The sequence below is a fragment of the Arachis stenosperma genome, chromosome 6 (genome assembly GCF_014773155.1).
Source record: "Arachis stenosperma cultivar V10309 chromosome 6, arast.V10309.gnm1.PFL2, whole genome shotgun sequence".
Classification (NCBI taxonomy): Eukaryota; Viridiplantae; Streptophyta; class Magnoliopsida; order Fabales; family Fabaceae; genus Arachis; species Arachis stenosperma.
Genome location: NC_080382.1, coordinates 78,775,434 through 78,795,703, shown reverse-complemented (window position 1 = coordinate 78,795,703; position 20,270 = coordinate 78,775,434). Strand labels below are relative to the sequence as shown.

The following is a 20,270-nucleotide window of genomic DNA, read 5'->3' as shown; positions in this document are numbered from 1 at the left end:
GTTGTTCTTGGTTGGATTTAGGAAGAAAATTAAAGTGAGCTAAGAAACTTGAAAGTGCAGCCTGTTTTTGGAGTAGCAAACTAAGGTAAGGTTTGGTGAAATTAATCTTGATTAATTGTGCTTGAGTTGTCTGATTGTTGTATGGTTTGATTATGCTTGAAATTGATTGTTTCTATGAGTGATTCTTAGTGAAATTTTAGTAAAAATTTGATGAAATTTGATGATATTCAAGTTATGAATGTTGTTCTTGGGTGCCGCTGGAAAACCGAATCCTAACCCTTAAATTGGAGATAAATTAGTGTTGAAATCAAGTGAAAATCATGAGGCTTTAGTGGCTGCAATTTTAATTTGAATTTTAGAAAAAATCGATTACCGAAAATATTGAAAAATGGATCTAAATTAAAGAAAGAATTTAAAAAATTTACAAAAAGTAAGAAGCATACTTTGAATATTGTAAAGAACACTCAAGAACATCTCGTTGATCTATTTTGGGAACCAAATGCAAATATTATTATATTTTGGAGAGAGAAAAATATAAATACTAAAAATTTAGGGATTAAATTTGTAAGACCCAGAACCTTTGAAAAGTTTTTTTATGATCATGTCCCAAATCATATAGTTATTTATAACCTTAATTTCAGAAATTATTTTATTAAAAATAATTAAGGCAATTTTTGATTTATTGGATTTGAGACGAGTTTTGATTATTATCCAATTTTATAATAATTGGGTTATTTTCTATATTTAAATTATAAAGTTGATAGTTATGAAATAATAAAGATTTTATATGATATGGACTAAATAATCAATATTTTAATATATTGATATTGCTATTTTGAAAAATAAAGAAATTAATTATATTATTTCTAAATTTTTGGATTTAGACATTTTATTGAAAATAACTTGTAAAGTTGATGAGCAAATAGTATTTTCCTATATATGATTAGTGTTGGATTTAATTTGGGTTTCAATTACCATATTATCCCTACTTTTATGTGAAATTACTATATTGCCCCTAACCCTAAGTTTCAAAAATGAAACCCTAATTCCTAAGCATAGCAGCCGCCACCCCTTTCTTCTTCCCTTCAGCGAACCTGCAACCCAACAGTTTCCTAAGAGAAAAGGAAACAGAAGCAGAAAACGGAGAGAAGGGAGAGTGCGCCGGTCAGGGGGAGAGAGAGAGAGAGAGCTCACTGCCGCCGCGCTGTGCAGAGCCGCCGCTGTTCGCTCTCCAGTTCGCCGTGCTTTGTCGATGCCACGGCGCCGCCGCCATCATGCCACGCCTCGCCGTCGAAGCTCGTCATTTGCCATTACTAATCACGAAGAGAGTGACGGGAAGGCCTTGCGGGGAGGGTTCGCGATGTGCCGTCGCCAATGCTAGGGTCTGACGCCGCCGGTCACCGTCGCGAGCTTCCTTGCCGTTGCCACAGAAGCTGCCTTCGCCGGTGCCGTTGGAGGCGCGAATGGAAGAGCGCCGTTGAGAGGGGAAATGTGAGCTGCGAGCCACGGGCTGAGGAGAAGCTCCACCCTGGTTGCCGCTAAAGGAGTTCTGTGCGTCGCCGCCAAGGGTTGCCGCAGGTGGGGAGAAGATGCCGCCACCTCACGTCGCTGCCACCATCTGAGCTCGCTGCTGCTAATAATGGTAAGCGTAAACCGCCGCCGGCAGAGGGATTCAGGCCGCCGCAGGTGTTGCTACCGGAGAAGAGAGCTGTATCTCTGTGATTCCGGCCGCCGGGAAAGGTTCTGTGACCTCTGGAAGCACCGCCGGAGCTCCGGACTCAGCTTTTGCCAATCGAGACCCTGCTGCCGTCACCGGAAAAGTTGGCCGGTAAGGGTTTTGAATTCGGTTTTCGTTCGTTTAAGATTCCGGAAGCCTTACCGTTTCTGTATGTGGGTTTCAGTCTTCATCGCTGGAGTCCGGTCGCCGCTGCCGCTTGAGGTGGCTGCCGGATTGTCGCCAAACCGGTTCGGTGATCGCCGCTGTTCCGGTTCAGCCGTTCCTTCTTCGTTCGGTAAGCATTTTTTTATTTGAAAGCTCTCTAGTTACTATTCTGTTATCATACGCTGAGGTTTTGCGGCGTTAATTGCTATAAGATTGAGTCTCAGTTATTGTACATTGCAATTAGTATTGCGATGGATATTGCGAAAGTGGCTGGGAGCTGAGGTTTTGGTTGCCATCGGTTCGGGCTGAGGTGGAAAGGATTTTGTGACGCGTTTGGGTTATGGGATTGCGTTTTGAGGTAGGGGCGCTTTCCAAAAACTATATTTTATATGTCGGAATTATTACATATGGATACTGATGTGAGATAATGTATTTGGTGATTGTATAAGCCTTATGTGATGTTGATTATCCTGGATGAATGTAATTATATGTTTGAATGGATTAGTATTTGGTTTTGATGAACGGATTGTTGTGTGGTTTTGCGAAACAGAATGCTTTTCAAGTTGATTCTTTAAAGATTTGAAATATAAGTCTAATCCGTTGAGGATTGGTTTGAATTGAGTCAATTATCTTGATGATGTGAAAGATAGAATACTCTTAAAATTCAGCCTGGGTTGCCTTAATTAGTTTGGTCTTCGATAAATGATTTATTGCTGAACCGATTCATTCAAACTTTGGAAATGAGTTAAATCGGTTGATATTGAGTTGATTTTGAAATGGTTTTTCTTGAGATATGCCACTGAGGCGACTGTTGGTTTTAGCTTGCTTTTGAATTGATTTCTGGTTTTGAGCTATTGAAAAGGAATGAAAAACGGTTTAGTTGGGACCCGAACCGGGTGGCAAAAGTCCAAGTCTTAGGGGAGGTGTTGCCGAAATTTCTATAAAATCTGAGTCTTTATTAAATGTTGTTTGCAAAAATGATGAGTTAAAGACTGCTACTATTTTATTTGAATTATCAAGAAAATGATGATTCATGCTTTTGAAATGAATTATTAAAGAGGAAATTGTGATTTAGTCTTGCTTCTTAAGAAAAGTATTATATTTCCCTTGTGAACAAGTTATTTAGATGAAGCTTATACCTTACGGCTGTTTTACATGTGGAAAAGGGTTTACGCCTTTGAATTGGGTTTGAGGATTTCAATCAGAGGATTTTCAGTGACTTTGAAAGAACCTGAACATCTATTGACAAGTTTTATTTTGAAATGTCTTGAGAAATGTTTTAAATACTTTTTGAATTTTGAATTCTTGTAAGACTGAAAGAATTTTGAACAGTTGAAATGCTCTAGAATTTATCATGGGAGTTGAAGTTGGTTTTGCCTAGTTAAAGGAAACGACATTGAAAGAAGTAAATGATTACATGACTCAGTTTGGCTTTGATCCTATTTTATTACTCAAAACGGAAAGCCAAGGTTTTAATGATTTTAAATGAATTTGGCAAACTGAGTTTTATTATTCTCCCCTAAAGACTTGGGACTCTGCCGAGAAGCTTTTGTTATAAAATCCCATTGTTGGATGGGTGGTTTTGAATACTTTGAAATAAATCCTTAACTTGTCATGGCTTTGGAAGTTTTGGAAAGAGAATGCCGAGAGTGGCTTTGTTTTAAAAAGGAAACTCACTTTGAGTAAATTTGGCTTATGAGCCTGAGATGATTTGAGAAATGAGACCTTTAAAGCCAAGGATGAAAAGAGTTGAAATTTGATTTCAAAGTGAAATGGCTTGAGAAAAGTGATTTATGGCTTAAATGCCGGTTTTATGAATTTGATGATGTTGAATGTGGAAGTGCTGTTTTGTTATGTGCCGGAATGGCTGTGTATGATTATGAATATTGGCTGGTTCTGGATTGAACCGTGAGCCGGAATGGCTGTGTATGATATTGATTTATGGCTGATTGTCGAATGAGTTATGAGCCGTATGGCTGACTATGAAATTTTAAATTTAAGCCGGATGGCTGAGATGGATGTTGATCCATGGCTGGGACTGAATGAATATATGCTTGAGATACCTGGGTAGTAGCAAGGGTTGTGGTTCATCCCACTTGCTCCAGGTCAGAGACTGTGATGCCTGGGTAGTAGCGGTAGTAGTGGTGATTCCACTCGCTCCAGGTTGAGCTGTTAAACACCGCCTGGGTAGTAGCTGCAGTAGTGGTTATTCCACTGGCTCTGGGTTGAGCGGGTAGTAGCAATGGGGTTGTAGCTCAAACCTACTTGCTCCGCGATGGGTGTTTCTGACCATGGTTAGCTACCAGGACGTGTTGGGTTGGCTATATAACCGACAGATGATATCATCAGCCACTAGGGACAGGCATGCATCATATGCATCTATGTGACATTGTTTGGGTGTGCATATTGTACTTGGTTTGCCTATGTGATTACTTGTGATTACCTGCTACTTGTTCTACTTGCTGTAACTGTTTGTTTGTGCTTGAACTTCCTATCTGTGTTTGCGACTGGGACTCTGTTGGTTTGTGGTGATTGGTTGTTGGATTGGATTGTTTGGGCCTAGGACCGTGGTTGAATTGAGATGGACCGATGGTTGATTCCGGTTTTATGTTTCTGGTTTGGAAAACTATGAAAGGCTATTTTGGTTCAGTATAGATAAACCTTTGTGAAAGGCTTTTGATGATTTAAGGATTGAACGGTTCCTCTTTCAAAAAAAATTTTTGACTTTACTTTTATCGTAAACTGTTGTTTTTGAAAAGAGGCATAAGACGGTTATTAATCACTGGTACGGTTTATCTTCATGTATCCTATTACAGTAATTTCCAAAAACCCTCTACTGAGAACCCTTTCGAGGATGATGTTCTCACCCCCTACATTTTTCCCCTTTCAGGATATGGGCGCAGAAGTTACGAAGAGTTTATTTAGTTATTGTTGAAATGCTCTGTATTGCTTTAGATTATTATTTACTGTACCCTCGCCTTTATCTCGATATATTCTGTAAGAGGGATAGGAATTGTATTGGATAATGCTTGTAATATTATATATATATATATATATATATATATATATATATATATATATGTATGTATGTATATGGATGTACTCTTTATGAGTTTCTGTAAGTTGTATGGTATGTATGGATACACGTTGTATAGTAAAAGTATTTTTGGGAGCGGTATTGTGGTTTAAAGTTTTAAATAGGCTCATATTTTAGTATAAAATAGTATAAGTGTCGTCGTAATGTCCGAGCTATCAGAGTTGCGCAGCCGGAAGCGTGAACTTTGGTAGTTAGGGTATTACAAAATTATTAATATAAAAAATTAAAAGGGTTAAAATATAATTTTTATAAAATTTTTGGAATCAAAACATATTTTTCGAAAATTTAGATTAAAATAATATTAAAAAATATTTAATAACAAAATATTAAATATTATTATTTTATTAATAATATTATTTTATTAAAAATAATAAAATAATAACAAAAAGAGATTTTTTTCTAAAAGTTTTAAAAACAACCTTAAACTCAGAATTTCATAATTATTTTCATAAAATATCTAGGAAGTGATAAGAACATGTTAGTGAGAAGAAGATAAAATGTTAAAGAAAAGTTAAAAAATCAAAGAAAAAAAAAGTAAAACTTTAAAAGTAAAGATAAATGTCGATTAGGGAAGCTAACTAGAGACAACATAGTTAGTACTCAACATTACGTTTAGGGTTAGGTAAAATATGAAAAGTTAAACTAGTTCAATATAGACTTATTGAATTTATGCTTGGAACAGGTTGATTATTTATACCGAAACTGAAACAATTTGCAAAGTAAAAGTAAAAAAGATAAAGAAAGAAAGAATGAAGAAGTAGAAAAGTAAAGAGGTAACTACTAAATAATGAAATTATAAGATGTTGATTATTTACTGCGTGAAGGCAGTCAAATAGATAGTGGTAAGACTATTGAGAATGCTTTCCTGGAATACTTAGCTATAATGTGATTCTGTAAGTCAGAAAACTCTTACAGAAGTATCGAGAACACACATAACTATCATATACTCCTGCAAGTCAAAGAACTCTTATAGTGAGTGTGTGTACGTGTGCTCTTGTTAGTCAAAGGAATCTTACAATGCTCTTGTAAGTCAAAAAACTCTTACAGTATGAGTATGTGTGCTCCTGTAAATCAAAGAACTCTTACGGTGAGTGTGTTGGGCAAACATACGTTAACTATTTTAAATTATTTTACAAAAGATAATGATTATTTTAAATAAGTGTGTTCATGTAGGAATAGGTCTTGTAGATTATAGATAAATTATCAAACATTTCTTCTCAATTCATTATAAATAAAAATGATCTAATTTAAATAGAAAATGTCAAAATAAAATAAATAAAATAAGTTTAATTATTCTATCAGTATCATTGAATTTTCAATTAAGTCCCTATATTTTTTTTCTATTTAATAAGGTCCTTATACCATATTAAATTTTGTAGCTAAATCTCTACCGTGATAAAAATATAGGAATTAACAAAATATTCTATTAAAATATACAGAATATTCAGTCAAATGTTAGATATATTCATTTTGTTTAACAAAATATTCTATTAATTCCAATATTTTTGTCATAGTAGAGACTTAATTACAAAAAGGTTTAATACTCTGTTAGTCTCCATAGTTTCGTAAAATTTTCAATTAGGTCTCTATACTTTTTATAGAGTTAGGAGAATAATTAGATTTACTATTTAATCTTCCTAATTATTTTTTCATTTATTTAATATTTATATTAATGTATTAAGTATTATTAATTAGTTTATATTTATTATACCATACAATAAAAAATATATTGAATAAAATACTAATATAATAACTATTACAAATCACAATGATAAAAAATTAATTTAAAAAAATATTATTTTAAAGCTTTTTAGAATAAAAGGTAAAATTTGAGTTTTAGGATAAATTAATCCCTGTTTTTTTTTTTATCTACATATGATTCAATTATTTTTTTTTATTATCAAAGATAGGAAGATTTAAACTTACAATCTTTTTTATGAATATAAAAAAATTATGCTATTTGAACTATAACTCAGTGACACGATCCAATCTTTGTTGAAGCCATAAAATCATTCATTTCACATCGTTTCTCAGTATATTATATTAATTATTATATTAACGTATTATACCAACATTTAAGTCATATTAAAATTGATTTCCGAAGAATATATATATGTTTCAATAGTTAAGGGGTGTCCAGGCCCAAAAACAACAAAAACTAACACTAAATTATTCTGGAGGATCTAACTCCTGAATCCAGATACATCACAGAAAAGAAAAAGAACGAGAAACCGAGGGCGACTTTCAAAGCAGCTGATGCCCATCTCTTGAACCTGTCCTTTCCTTGCCCAAGCGTCAGCACTCACATATACAGCTTTCATTAGAATATCTAAACCATAGAATAAATTAGAATAAAAATATTATATGTATTCAGTTATTATATATTTATATATAAATATATATTATTTAATTTATTTTTAATGTATATCTTATATTTAATATTTATCTTATATTAAGTTGATTTTAGTGACTGCACTTAACATGATTAAATTAGAATTTATATCATTTGATTACTAAAATATCCTTACAACAGAGTTGAATTATTTAATCCTTCATTCCGTTTCTCTACATAGTTCTGCATGTTTAAAAATCAAGAGCCGTAAGAGCAAACCTTCACTAGCCATAATTCTGCATTCAATCAGTAGTTCTTAAACCTTTGAACCCTATTTAGCCATAATTGTAACCATATTCTGGACTTGAAAATGAGAATATATTAGTTTCATTTCAATCAGTGCTTCTCTCTTCGCTCTGCTGGGAGCCCGTCACTGGCAAGATATTCGTCTTTGGCCCCCAAGAGACCAGGCAGACAGGCACGATAAATGGAATTTCCTTATCATCGGGAATGTTTGTTCCTCAAGATTGCAATTATGAATTATCATTCAACACTCAAGTTGCCACGTCCACATACACCAGTTACGGTCATACCGTGGTATATAAACCAAAACTAAATTTACAACATAGGCTTACATAGTTACATATAAGTTACAGCTTCACACATCCATCGTGGAAGAATCCTATCTTTAAGAAAAAAAAAAAAAAAAAACCAACAGTATCTTTAGAACAACTCGAACTCCAGATGCTCTCCAGTTGCATTATACTCTAAATACTTACCACCCTTGCTTTCTGGTGTCACATCAGAAACTCCAAAATCACAATACTCTGGAATCTCTGGTGGGAGACCACAACGAATTAAGGCCCAGTTGAGGCCATCAAAGAAAGGATGCTGTTTAATCTCAGCAGCACCTTTCTCTGATCCCAAACGGTTCTCAGGTTCCTTAACCAGCAACCCTCTTATCAGATCCCTCGCTTGGAAGCTAACAAATGGGCTGTCGGGGAACCTAAGACTCTGCAACACCACGTTCACTAGTGTTTCTTCATTATTGCAACCTTTGAACGGTGTTCTACCATATAAGAGCTCGTAAAGAAAAACCCCAAACGTCCACCAGTCAACTGCAGCTCCATGTCCCTCTCCTTTGATGATCTCAGGAGCCAAGTATTCATGTGTTCCAACAAATGAGTTTGATCTGGCATCGGTGGGCTCGGCCACAAGCTGTGGCAATGATCTAATCTGGGCTGCAAGATCAACTTTTAGTTTCCTTGCTTTTGCTGCTGCGGGTGAGAATCTAGGGCTGAAGCATGGAACTTGACAAGCGGGCTCAATGCAGAATGGCTCAATGCAACTTGGTTTTGTAGTAGGGCCAGAACTTTTTGCTGGTTCAATCTCGGAAGAGGATTGTAGAAGCGTTGGGCTAACTGCACACCTTAGTGAAAGGTCAAAATCTGTGAGCATGATGTGTCCATCTTCCCGGACAAGAATGTTTTCAGGTTTCAAGTCACGATAAACAACTCCAAGCATGTGCAAGTACTCTAAAGCAAGAAGGACTTCGGCAACATAAAACCTGCATGGATAAAAGACAGATGATCAATGTGCAAGATTGTTGTTCAGGGATGATAACTTCAACATAATAACTAATATATAGAATACATATCAAACATGTGTATTTGCATCAACAAATTAATTCTTTTGACATTTGCTAGTCAAAGAGATATTTCGAATTTTATCAACAAAAGGCTGTGTAAAAAGATAAATAGCCTCTAGATTTTACCAAAAAGATTTATTGTAGAACTTGTTTATTTTCTCTTTTGATCTTATTCATGAAACAGAACAACAGTATATGTAGACAATGAGACATGGAGGGAAAAAACAATATATTTCCAATTGAATTTACTACTTTTTCATTCCAGTAATTAAGATGACTTAAGAAAGAATTATATATAATGATAAGGAAATAAATCTAATCTCGAGATCTAAGAAACATTTAATACCTCTATTTTTTAAGAAATCAAAATGACTGGAAGAAAAAGTCAAAACATCTTTATTTGGTAGGTGAATGGAAATTAAAAAAAAAATCTCAAAACGCTAAACAAAATGACAATCATTGACAGACCACAGCAAAGGGGAATGCTGTCAGGTAGAATTCAGGATGTAGTGGTGGTGTAAAGATTAGGTAGATGAAAGGGGATGATTCCATTCCTAGCACAAGCATGGCCGAAGGAAAAATGCAGGCAGAAGCATGTTGAATTACAGTAGATAACAAAGATGGCAATAATAAAAAAACAGATCACGAGCAAGATATTGTTATCTACTCTAACAGTTTTAATTCTATCAAATTTACAAAAGGAATAAATTGTCTATCCAGAAACAGTGGATAGTTTCCAAGTGACCACAAAACACAGATGAAGTGAAACAAATTACTGACGCTGTTTCTTAAGATTTATAAGCAAAACAAACAGATTTTACAAGCTACACAAACAGCAACACTGCAGAAAGCATTAAGAATTAATGCAACATATAAATTTATGGAATCATATTTGATTTAGCGTACATTGTTATATTTATACAGAAGAAACATGTCAAAACCTTGTCACTACAGTAAACAGTTATGCATGTCAAAAGTCAAAAAACACAAATTAGTACAAGAATATTGCATCACTGTGAAATGATATAAATTATGAAATTGAATATATTGGTTTGTACTAGGAAATACTTACAGTTATGCATGTCAGAAGTCAAAAAACACAAATTAGTACAAGAATATTGCATCACTGTGAAATGATATAAATTATGAAATTGAATATAGGTTTGTACTAGGAAATACTTAGCTATCACATCATTTGTTGCACACTAAAGTTAAGCAGGTGAATTTTTTTCATATAACCTTATAAACACAAAATAAAATGCTTATATATTACTGGACTCTTTTCTTAGGATCATACCTTGCTGCTGTCTCTGAAAAACACCTACTAAGCTGCTTCTGACGTAGAACGTGAAGATCTCCACCTGGACAATACTCCATAACCAGGCATGACAGATTATCTGATGTAAATTGTGCATACAATGTGGGAAGAAATGGATGATCCAGCATCCTTAATATTTCTCTCTCAGTTTGTGCCCTTGGCATCTTCTTCCGCCTTGCCAAAAACTCATTATCCATGACCTTGATAGCAAACAAGCAAGTTGTGCCAATTAGTTCAGCAAGATATACTGTCCCAATGTCCCCACAACCAAGTTTCTTCAAAAGATTGAAATGTCTCAAGCCCAAGACTCCATACTCCAAATGAGCACGTCGTACGGCTTCCCACCTAAAATCTTTTGACATGTGAGGCCTAGTTCCATAACTTGAGCCACTTGCATTACTTTCGTCACTGGTGCTTGTGCTACTACTGTACTCACCTTGGCTACTTTTTGAACTTTGTGAAAATTCAAGTTGGTCTTTCAACTTAGTGCTCTTTTTTACATTTGCAATTGCTCTGCCTTTGTTACTGTTAGTTGATGCCAGATCAGGTTTATCTGAACGATGGTGCTCTTCACCTGAGTTCACCACTTCAGGACTGATGGAGTCCAGTGTTGTGATATGGTGGCCTTTTTCTTCACTTGTATTCTCTAAAGCACAATGACATCTCTCGCAAATCATTTGAGTTGGAACAGGAGCTGGCTTATTGTTCACTTTATTGGTTGAAGGATTGCACAAACCAGAGCCAGAACACTCTTTTAGCTTTTTCTTACTCAAATTCTTGCTCTTGAGGACTGATTTGACTGCACGGGGGGTATGACGTGACACTTTGTTTACTCTATAGCCATTTACAGAAGATGAGGAAGATGTTTGCAATCTACCTTTATGGCCACTATTTGATATAGATGGTTTATTTCCAACTTTTTTAGGAGAAGAAACAATTTTGGATGACTCCAATTTGCTTCCAGTTGTGGTACATGGAGATGGAGAGGGAGATGTGGTTGGTGGTTTTTCTGATTGAACAGGCACCACTTGCCGTGAGTGAACCCCAACTTTACTTGATGAACATGCCAAATCAACTTGCGGCAATGAAGCATTAGAAGTATGTTGAATGGTTGCAACAGCATCTTTAGGAGAAGATCGAATGATCTGGCTTGGTGAAGTGATTTCAGCACCTTGATAAGAATGAGATGTTTTCTCCATCGAAACTGACTTACTTTCTTCTGGCACTAGGGATATTTCAATTCCATTCTCTTTATTTTCAACCAAAGGAGGGCCAGATAGACTGGTTTCAGCTACAACTGAATTGTACAATGTTTGTATCTTCCCAACCTCTGATATTCTTGGAGAAGCTGTTGCTTTTGATAATCGTTTCATAGCAGCCATTTCTGATGCCTTAGAAATACAAAGGTCTCTTAAAGCCTGCTTCAAATTCACAGGTTCAGATGTCCCAACTCGCGGGGACCGAGAAACACCCACTGTGATGGGCTTTTTCAATGCACTTTTCATCTTAGGGCTTGTACCATCTTGAAAACGGCCCAAGTCTCTTGATGAAGATTTAAGAGTAATTGATTCAAATAACTTATTAATATCGTCGTCCAGATTGTCCTTGTAGCCCAGTTTCAGCACCCGAGGCTTCTGATTTTTCTCAGCCATGCTACACCCATTATTGGACTGATTACTTGCTGTAGTTTTCCCTGTATTTAGCTCGTCTGTTGCTTCAACTATTTCAGAAGTGCCAGAGAATGAACCCATTGCAAGAGAAATTGTTCTACCAGTTCAGCTTCTCATGGTAAAAGTAACAAAAAACAGTTTGACTCACAATGCTCGAGTGACTAATTCATTTCACCTGTATGGCTGTATCAGTCACCAATGAATCACAACTCAAGGAAGGCCAATAAGGGTACGCAAATCCAACACTTCTTCCTCCAAAACAGATACAAAAATTCGGTATTGTATCCACTGCTTTTACCAGATATGTTTCAAACCCCTGCTATAATGGCGAATAGTTGAAAGCATCATCAAACCAAACGAAAACGTAAAATATGTATTCATTCAACTCATTCATATTTAGTAGGACATTGTCAAATTAAGCAAATAAATGGCAGTTCCCTGAATTTACAACCAATTCGCTTCCCCAAAATAGGCCACAGCAAAACCGAGGCAAAAAAGAATTCAAAATAAATAAATGATGAAAATGAAACTAAAATACACACACAGGGAGAGAATTATAAATCCAATATAACTAGGATGTACAATCCAACGGAATTAATTTCATTTTAATATTTCAGACACTAGAATCCAAGACTGTAATTTGTAGAAGACACAAACCCCAAAATAGTAAGTTCAAAAATCTAGTTCACAGATTCAAAGCACAAAACACCACTGTTGTCAGATTGAGAGGGTAACGATAAGAAATATATACAAATAAGCTGAACATATTAGCATTGAAATAAAGCATAACAAAAGAGAGTGGGATCGGAAAACAGAAGCGCTACCAGCATGTGGAAGAAAAGGCCAAAGAGAGATATTAACAAATTGAAGCTGAAGAAGATTCAAAACTCGAACAGTTGGAATTTGGAGAAGATGAAAAAACCCTAACTAGGCACGCATTGAGGAGATGATGGAGAAAATCTGAGCGAGATAGAGAGAGAAAGGAGGAAAGGAAGAGAGAGAGCGAAACGCCCAACGTTTGGAATGTGTTCAGCAGTGTCGCTGCCACTACGCACTACTGATTCTTTTGTACAGACACTGCCCCCACCGTATGTCAAGAAAAATACAGTATCCAGTATAAATTCAAAAGTTGTCATTATAAATTTATAATAATAATTTAGTTGTATTGAATATAAAAATAGTATTAGTAAATTCATTCAACTTAACTAGCTAAAACTTTTCTAGTAATACAAGTTTAAGGGATTTGAATATTATATAAAATACAAAAGAAAAACTTAGTTGTATTCGTATAAAATTAATAATTAAAAATTATTAGATAATAATTTAATTAAATTTATAAAATTATTTTTTAGTTATTAATTTCACATGAATACAAATTGTATATGAGTTTTCGTTAACTTTAAATCTACCTAAAATATTATTTTTGAATGAGAATATATATTGTATGTGACAATTTTTTTTTCTTATTTTACATTAACAGAAAGTTGTGGAAGTAGATGCGAAATTTTGCTCTACTTTACCAAGGTTTTTTTGGGTGCTCTGTTAGAGTTTTATAGGAAAAATCATAATTTTCAACTTTGCTTACTTTCTTGGTTCATATTGTTCCAATTTATATGGCAATCCCTTCCGCTTCACAAACTCATAACCATGATCCTGGTGATAATGTGATAATGATGATGATCACATTGTTTAACTCAGTAATGAAGATATTCAAGAAGTGTTACATAAGTGTTCAAAAAATTTGGTCAGTAGACTATTATTAGATAAAAAGTTTAGCGGTGGAACCTTAGAGGCTGCACTCTACACCAGGGGTGTTCGCGGTGCGGTTTGGATCGGTTTTGAGTAAAAAACTCATCCGATCCGAACACTAATTTTACTTGCGGTGCGGTTTGGATTGGATGATGTTTTAAAAAAAATCCGATCCGATCCGATCCAATTTCAAGCGGTTTGGATTGGATTGGATTTGCGGTTTTGTAAATTAAAAAAATTAAATACATATAACAAGTCTTAACATCAAATTTTAAATAATTAACAATGACATAATAAGTCTCAACAATATCTTAAAAAACTAACGATATATAACATAGAAATAAAATTATAGGTTAGTTAAAATAAATAATAAATAACATTTTGAACATAAACTATTTATTAAATAATAATAATACATGAATAATATAAAAATATATAATAAATTAAACATGTTATAAGTATAATTATAAATATAATAATAAAATAATAATATTATAGCACATTGTGCGGTTTGGATTGGATTAGATCGGTTTTAAAAAGTAGATCCAAAATCCGATCCGATCCAGCGGTTTGTAAAAAATAAAATCCAATCAGATCCAAATTAGTGCGGTTTTAATCGGTTTCGGTTTGGATTGGATTGGATGAGCGGTTTAATTTGGATTGGTTTGGATTTGAACACCCCTACTCTACACTATATGGTGATAACTAGAAGAATTTAAAATCCTAATATGGGAGTAATATACTCTAATTATTCTTCGACAATGAAATAGATCTATTGAGGGTAGAAAAGGGGGCTCTCTGGACCTTCAAAAATTACATTCTCAATCTATGTAGGTGGTATGAAGACATTCAAATTACTGAAAGTGAATTTTCTCGTGTCCTTATATAAGTACAGTTTTGGAGTCTCCCGGAGCATTGTAAGACAAAGGATTTGGACAGAAAAATGGGAGAATCTTTTAGGTGTTGTTTTGGAGGTTGAATTTTTCACAATGATAAAAAAGGAGGAAATGGTGTTGAAGGTTTTAGTGGAGTTAGATGTGACAAAGTCGCTAAGGAGAATGATAAAGATAGCAAGAAGTTATAGAAAAGTGATAGAGATAAAATTAAAGTATGAAAAAATTGGGAATTTCCGTCACTATTGTAGTTTTCTAGGGCATGAGAATCGCTGCTGCAACAAATTCTTAGGTGATACGGCGTATGTGTTTTCAGAAGAAGTTTTGTGTAGATTTGGAGGGTTTGGCTGGGGGTTTGGTTGTACCGTGAAAAGAAGATAGTGTAGTCCAGATTATTCAGCATAAAAATTTCTTCATTCAATTTGAATTGGCTGATTCAAAACTCCAAATTAAGTGAAAAGTTTAGGCAGTCCACCTTCACACCGATGAGAATAGAAGAAATGAGCAATTTGGTAAGCTGACCCAGCTATTTCAACAAGGAAGAGAATACCAAATAGCCGTTGGAGATTTTAATGCAATAATGGCATAGCACAAAAATGAGGATAGGAGACCAAAATCATTCACCTCTATCTAAAATATCAATGAGTTTGCTAATGAAGGAAACTTATTGTGTTTAGGATACAAAGGTAAGAAATACACATGGAGCAATATACAATTTGGTGGAATGCTAATAAGAGAAAGACTAGACAGGGTATAACAGTCCTACCACGCAGAGCTTTACGCTTAAGTCGTAAAATAGAGGTGGTGAGATATTATGACTTCTAAAAAAATATATATAAATACGTAGATATAGTTGAAAGAATTCATAGTTAGGAGCCTTGAAGAAAAGTTGAAGCAAAATCGTAAAAAGAAAAGCGCAACACACTCAAAAATGTAAAATCGGATAAACAGAAAGGATAAACAAAAAATACACAGAGTAGAGTACCAAGAATACAGAATATCAAACTCCAGACTCGACCTCTGAAGTCAAGACTGGCCAGAGTATAATTACATACATACATGCATATAATCATATCCTAGAGTATCACAAAAGACATAAAATAAGCCCATAGTTCTCCAAAAAGTCTCTAGGAGGATTAAACATAAAGTACAAGTGAAGAAGAGTCTATATACATATATATACATAGTAATATGACAAAATATAACATCCCCACTTCACTTGCCATAGGAACCTCCAGATGCTCACCGAGATGCATCTTGACCTGCATCTGAAAACAACAACACATGTATGGAAGGAGAACCGGAGGTTCTCAACATGGTAAAGATGCCAACGTACATAAGATATAAGGTCTTGGAAAAGCCAGAAGTGATCCTAAAACTCCAACACTTAGATTTAAAACTTAGAGTTATAAATTAAACCAGAAATAAGGTAAACTAACTAAGGTACTTAGGTTCTAATCCAATTATAACTTAAAAACCTCAATTTTCATTCTCCTCCAACCCTCCAAAACTCTGGTGGAACAACCCTTGTCACTCTTCCGCCAAACAATGGATCTCTCAGTTGCATAGACATACAATACAGACAAAGAAAAACACAGATAGAATGTAGTTACAATAGGTAGAACATATAGCAAATAAGCATAGATAATCAACTAAGCAAACCAAAGTAATGCACACTCAAACAAAACAGACAAATGCATATGATGTATGCCTGCCCTACTGGCCGTGAGCTCACGTGTCGATTACTTTGCCAGAACTCGACACACCCGGTGGCAAACCCAGCTATCGTCTCTCTAACATGCCTCCACACTCTTGGGATATAGTGCCCGTTACACTCTTGGAATATAGTGCCCGCCACATTCATGTGATATAGTGTCTGTTGCATTTTTCGGGATAAAGTATTTCCACACTCTTGGGGTTTAGCGCCCGCCACGCTCATGAGATATAGTGCTCGCCACACTCATGGGATATAGTGCCCGACACACTTCCCAAAATAAAGTGCTCCCACACTCTTGGGATATAGCGCCCGCCACGCTCTTGGGATATAGTGCTCGTCACACTTATGGGATATAGTGCCCAACATACTTTACAACAAAGAGAAAAAAGATGCAACATAGTGGAACAGATTATACACAATCAATATGCCCATCTCTAACATACTCAATAATTCAACGCCAGTCAATCATCATCAGTCCTTAATGTCATTATCATCATCAATCCATCTCTCACTCAATTGCAATTCATCATTATTATCATAACTGTTAATCACTTCTTATTTAACATCACCAACCCTTCGTTAATTCAATTAACACTTCACAAAACCCTTCCAAATGTCTCCTCCATTTATTTAATAGACTCACCCTCATTCTAAGGCTTAAAGGCTCACTAACGGACCTTAAACAAGTGTAAAGGAGGTTCGGAAGCTAGAGAATTGGTTTAGTATGCAAAAATCCCACTTTTAGCCAAAATAGGGGTCTCGCGTACGCTAGCATTCGATTTAACATGTCCGCATACGTGAGACCGTTTCCGCGTACTCGAGATATCAAGGCAGTGAATGAATCTCGCGTCGTGTGTGCATGATAGCGTATGCAACCCCTCCTTTTTCTCAAAAAGCTACTAAGTTGCAGAATTTCCAAATTTGACACCAAACTTTAAACGAGCATAACTCTTTCATTTTAAATGATTTTTCATCCGTTCTTCAAACAGTATAAACTTCACGAACCCAATTTTCATTTGAAATAAGTTTGACAAAATTTTGGGATCTGTAAGTCGAGTTATGGCACGCCAAAGTTGGTTAAAAATCATGTTTTACCAAAAACCCCAAAACCTCTTTTCTTTCCAAATTCTGAATTTCAAATCAAAGTTTTATAATCAAAACAACACCAAAACTCCCCAAACATACACATATACCTTCCAACCACCTCACCTCACACCAATACCCAATTTTCTTTCTTCAGTCAATCAACAACTCCATATATATATTCAACAATTTCCTGACCCAATTAAACAACCAACTACATTTCATACACATCAATGTATCATCAAACTACACATTTTCATAATAAACTCAATGTATTCCACCCAAGTTATTAAACATTAACAAGTTCATATAATCCAACTTATCCTACGGTCAACTAGCCTAACTTTTCATGATACATTTGTAAGACCTTAGATTTTAGAAATTTAATAATTAATTATTTATGATTTATTTTATTTATTCAAGGATATATTTTTTAGAGACTTCTATATTAATTGAATTTTTACTTATTATTAATTTAAAATTTTAGTAATTGAATAATAATAAGGATTTTATATACTTTAATTTGCATAATTAGATTCTGAACTTTATTTCAAGATTTTAAAGGAAATTGATTTTATTATTTCTAATTCTTGAGTTAGAGTAATTATTTAAAAATAATTTGTAAGTTTAGGAATAAATAGCGCTTTCCTTTAAATATAATTTTATTGGATTAACAAAAAAGTGATTTTTCAATTACAACTCTATATCTTAATTATATTGTTAATTGTTCTCCAAAAGAAACCCTAATTTACTAAATACCCAAAAAACCCAACCCTAATATTTTTCATTCCTTCACTCGTCAGACCTTCCCTCTTTCTTCCAAACGCACATACATACCGCCATGGGAGGAGAGAGAGCACGAGAGAGCTGAGAGAGAACCGGAGAAGAAGCAATGCCGACGAAGGACCCATGCAGCCACCGCACCGCGCCATGCCTTGGAGGCCGCCGTCAAACCCGCCACCTATGCTAAGCCGCCGTTGGAAACAGGACCGCAAAGAAAGCCATCAAGACGCAGGTGAGAGACGCGGGGGAGAGAGAGCTCACGTCGCCTGCGCCGTCACGCCCTTCGCGCAAAGCCGTCGCCGATTGATGGAGGGTTACCATCGCCGAACTGCATGTGCCGTTGTCAGGGTCTTCAACGTCACCGTCAATGGAGGTCTGTCACCGAAGAGCAGATCGCGATGGAGAAGGGAGACCAAAGCTGTCACACGCGGAGGAGGAAAAAAATGGCGTCGCAGATTGGAGCTGGATCTTTCTGCCACCATTTCGTCGTTACTGCGGTTGGGGTGCCGCCGTCGTCACTGTTGGATCTGACCGGAGAGAGGAGGTGATGGTGGTGGTGGATGTTGGTTTTGTTGCATGCGAGAGGAAAGGGCCGATACGCTATCCAAAACTACTGCTTCACCACCGGGATTCCTGCCGCCGTTTCACCCGCCGAATGTCATCGCTGGAGCTGCAACCGTTTTGTTCTTTGGGTTTTTCTCTAAATACGGTAGGATGTTTTACTCCGAAACTTTTATAGTCACCATTTTATTATATATTACTGAGGTTTTTACGACATTAAATGTCTCAGGGTTGAGTTACTGTTGTTGTATGGTGCTTCTATGGCTATCGCAGTTACGAAAAATGGCCGAATTCGATGTCGTTGATTTCAGGCTAAGAAAAAATGGGTTTTTTTACTAGCTTTCAAGTTTTGACGCATTGAGGTAGGGTTTTTCTTAAAGTTTATTTTATATTACAGAGTTGTTATAAATAGATTTTGATGTGAAAAATATATTTATGTGATTATGTTTGTCTTGTGGATGTGGCTGTTTGTCGAACTGAATTACTGATTGCTTGAGTGGTGTGCGATTATTGATGAGAAACTAATTTGTAAAGTTTTTCAGTTGAATATTATGAAATGTGATTTTTCTTGGTTTTAGAATTAATTTGATAATGAAAATGGATTGGCATTGAAAATGATTTGATTTTAGAAGCGGTTTGATTTTGAAAATGGTTTGATTTTATAAACGATTCAATATTGGAGCTGGTTTGATTTTGAAACAGATATATTATTGAGATTGTTTTGATTTGAAAATAATTTGATAATAGAATTGATTGAGATTTGGAAATGGTTGAGGAATGTTTGGATGTGACTCGAAAAGGGTGGAAAAGTCTGAGTTTGAGAGGAGATGCTGCTGAAATTTTTATAAAAACCAAAAGTTTCGTTTGAAATGTTTATTAGAAGGATTTGGATTTTAATTTAGGATCTTGTAATTTGATTTTGAGTTAGTCAGTAAGGAATGAATTGTGGTTGCGAAAATGATGATTTGTGAATTTGATTAAGGATTGAGACCTCGGGTAAGAGGTAGTGGCATTTGTCCACTTGCACCGGGAAAGAGATGAGGAATAAGAGTGATGAAAACTGAGTCTGCATTATGAAATTGAATTTTGATAGAGATATATGTGATCGGGTAAGATGCAGTGGTGTTATCCACTTGCTCCAGGAAAGTTCAAGGCTTTGGGTAAGACACAAGGGCTGTGTTTTGTCGCCGCTTGCTCTAGGTCGAGAACTGTAACACTGCCTGGGTAAGAGGCAAGGTGAAGTTGTCCCCTGCTCTAGGTACGCGAGTAAGATGCAAGGGTTGCAGCGTTGTCCCACTTGCTTTGTGTTTGGTATTCTGTCCAATGGTTAGCTACCAGGACATGTCGGGTTGGCTGTATAACCGACAGATAAGCTCATTAGCCATAGGGCAGGCATTCATCATATGCATTTGTTTACTTTGCTTAATCTTGAATTTGTTTGGGTTTGCCTAATAGCTTAACTGTATTAATTGCTATTTGAGCTATTTGCTGTAACTGCTATCTATAACTGTGTTTTTTTTTACCTGTTTTGCCTGTG

At 35.5% G+C, this 20,270-nt stretch overlaps 2 protein-coding genes across 3 annotated transcripts; one reads left to right on the top strand and one right to left on the bottom strand.

Moving 5' to 3' along the window:
* Positions 1-1,059: 1,059 nt before the first annotated feature.
* LOC130932735 (uncharacterized) lies at positions 1,060-5,225 on the top strand. The gene is made up of 4 exons (XM_057862143.1): positions 1,060-1,828; positions 1,902-2,012; positions 2,127-2,240; positions 4,773-5,225. Exons 1-3 carry the CDS (start codon positions 1,640-1,642, stop codon positions 2,208-2,210), a joined length of 384 nt encoding a protein of 127 aa, XP_057718126.1. The 5' UTR covers positions 1,060-1,639; the 3' UTR covers positions 2,211-2,240; positions 4,773-5,225.
* Positions 5,226-7,693: 2,468 nt separating this feature from the next.
* On the bottom strand, positions 7,694-12,979 carry LOC130935355 (serine/threonine-protein kinase D6PKL1). Of its 2 annotated transcripts, none has more exons than XM_057865059.1 (3): positions 12,772-12,979; positions 10,257-12,263; positions 7,694-8,878 (listed from the first exon to the last, which is right to left on the bottom strand). In XM_057865059.1, the coding sequence occupies exons 2-3, from the start codon at positions 12,026-12,028 to the stop codon at positions 8,035-8,037; spliced, it is 2,616 nt and encodes an 871-aa protein (XP_057721042.1). In that variant the 5' UTR covers positions 12,029-12,263; positions 12,772-12,979; the 3' UTR covers positions 7,694-8,034. The 2 variants fall into 2 exon arrangements, with proteins under 2 accessions (XP_057721042.1, XP_057721043.1); XM_057865060.1 differs by having other exon boundaries at positions 10,257-12,266; positions 12,772-12,976.
* Between the last annotated feature and the right edge of the window lie 7,291 nt (positions 12,980-20,270).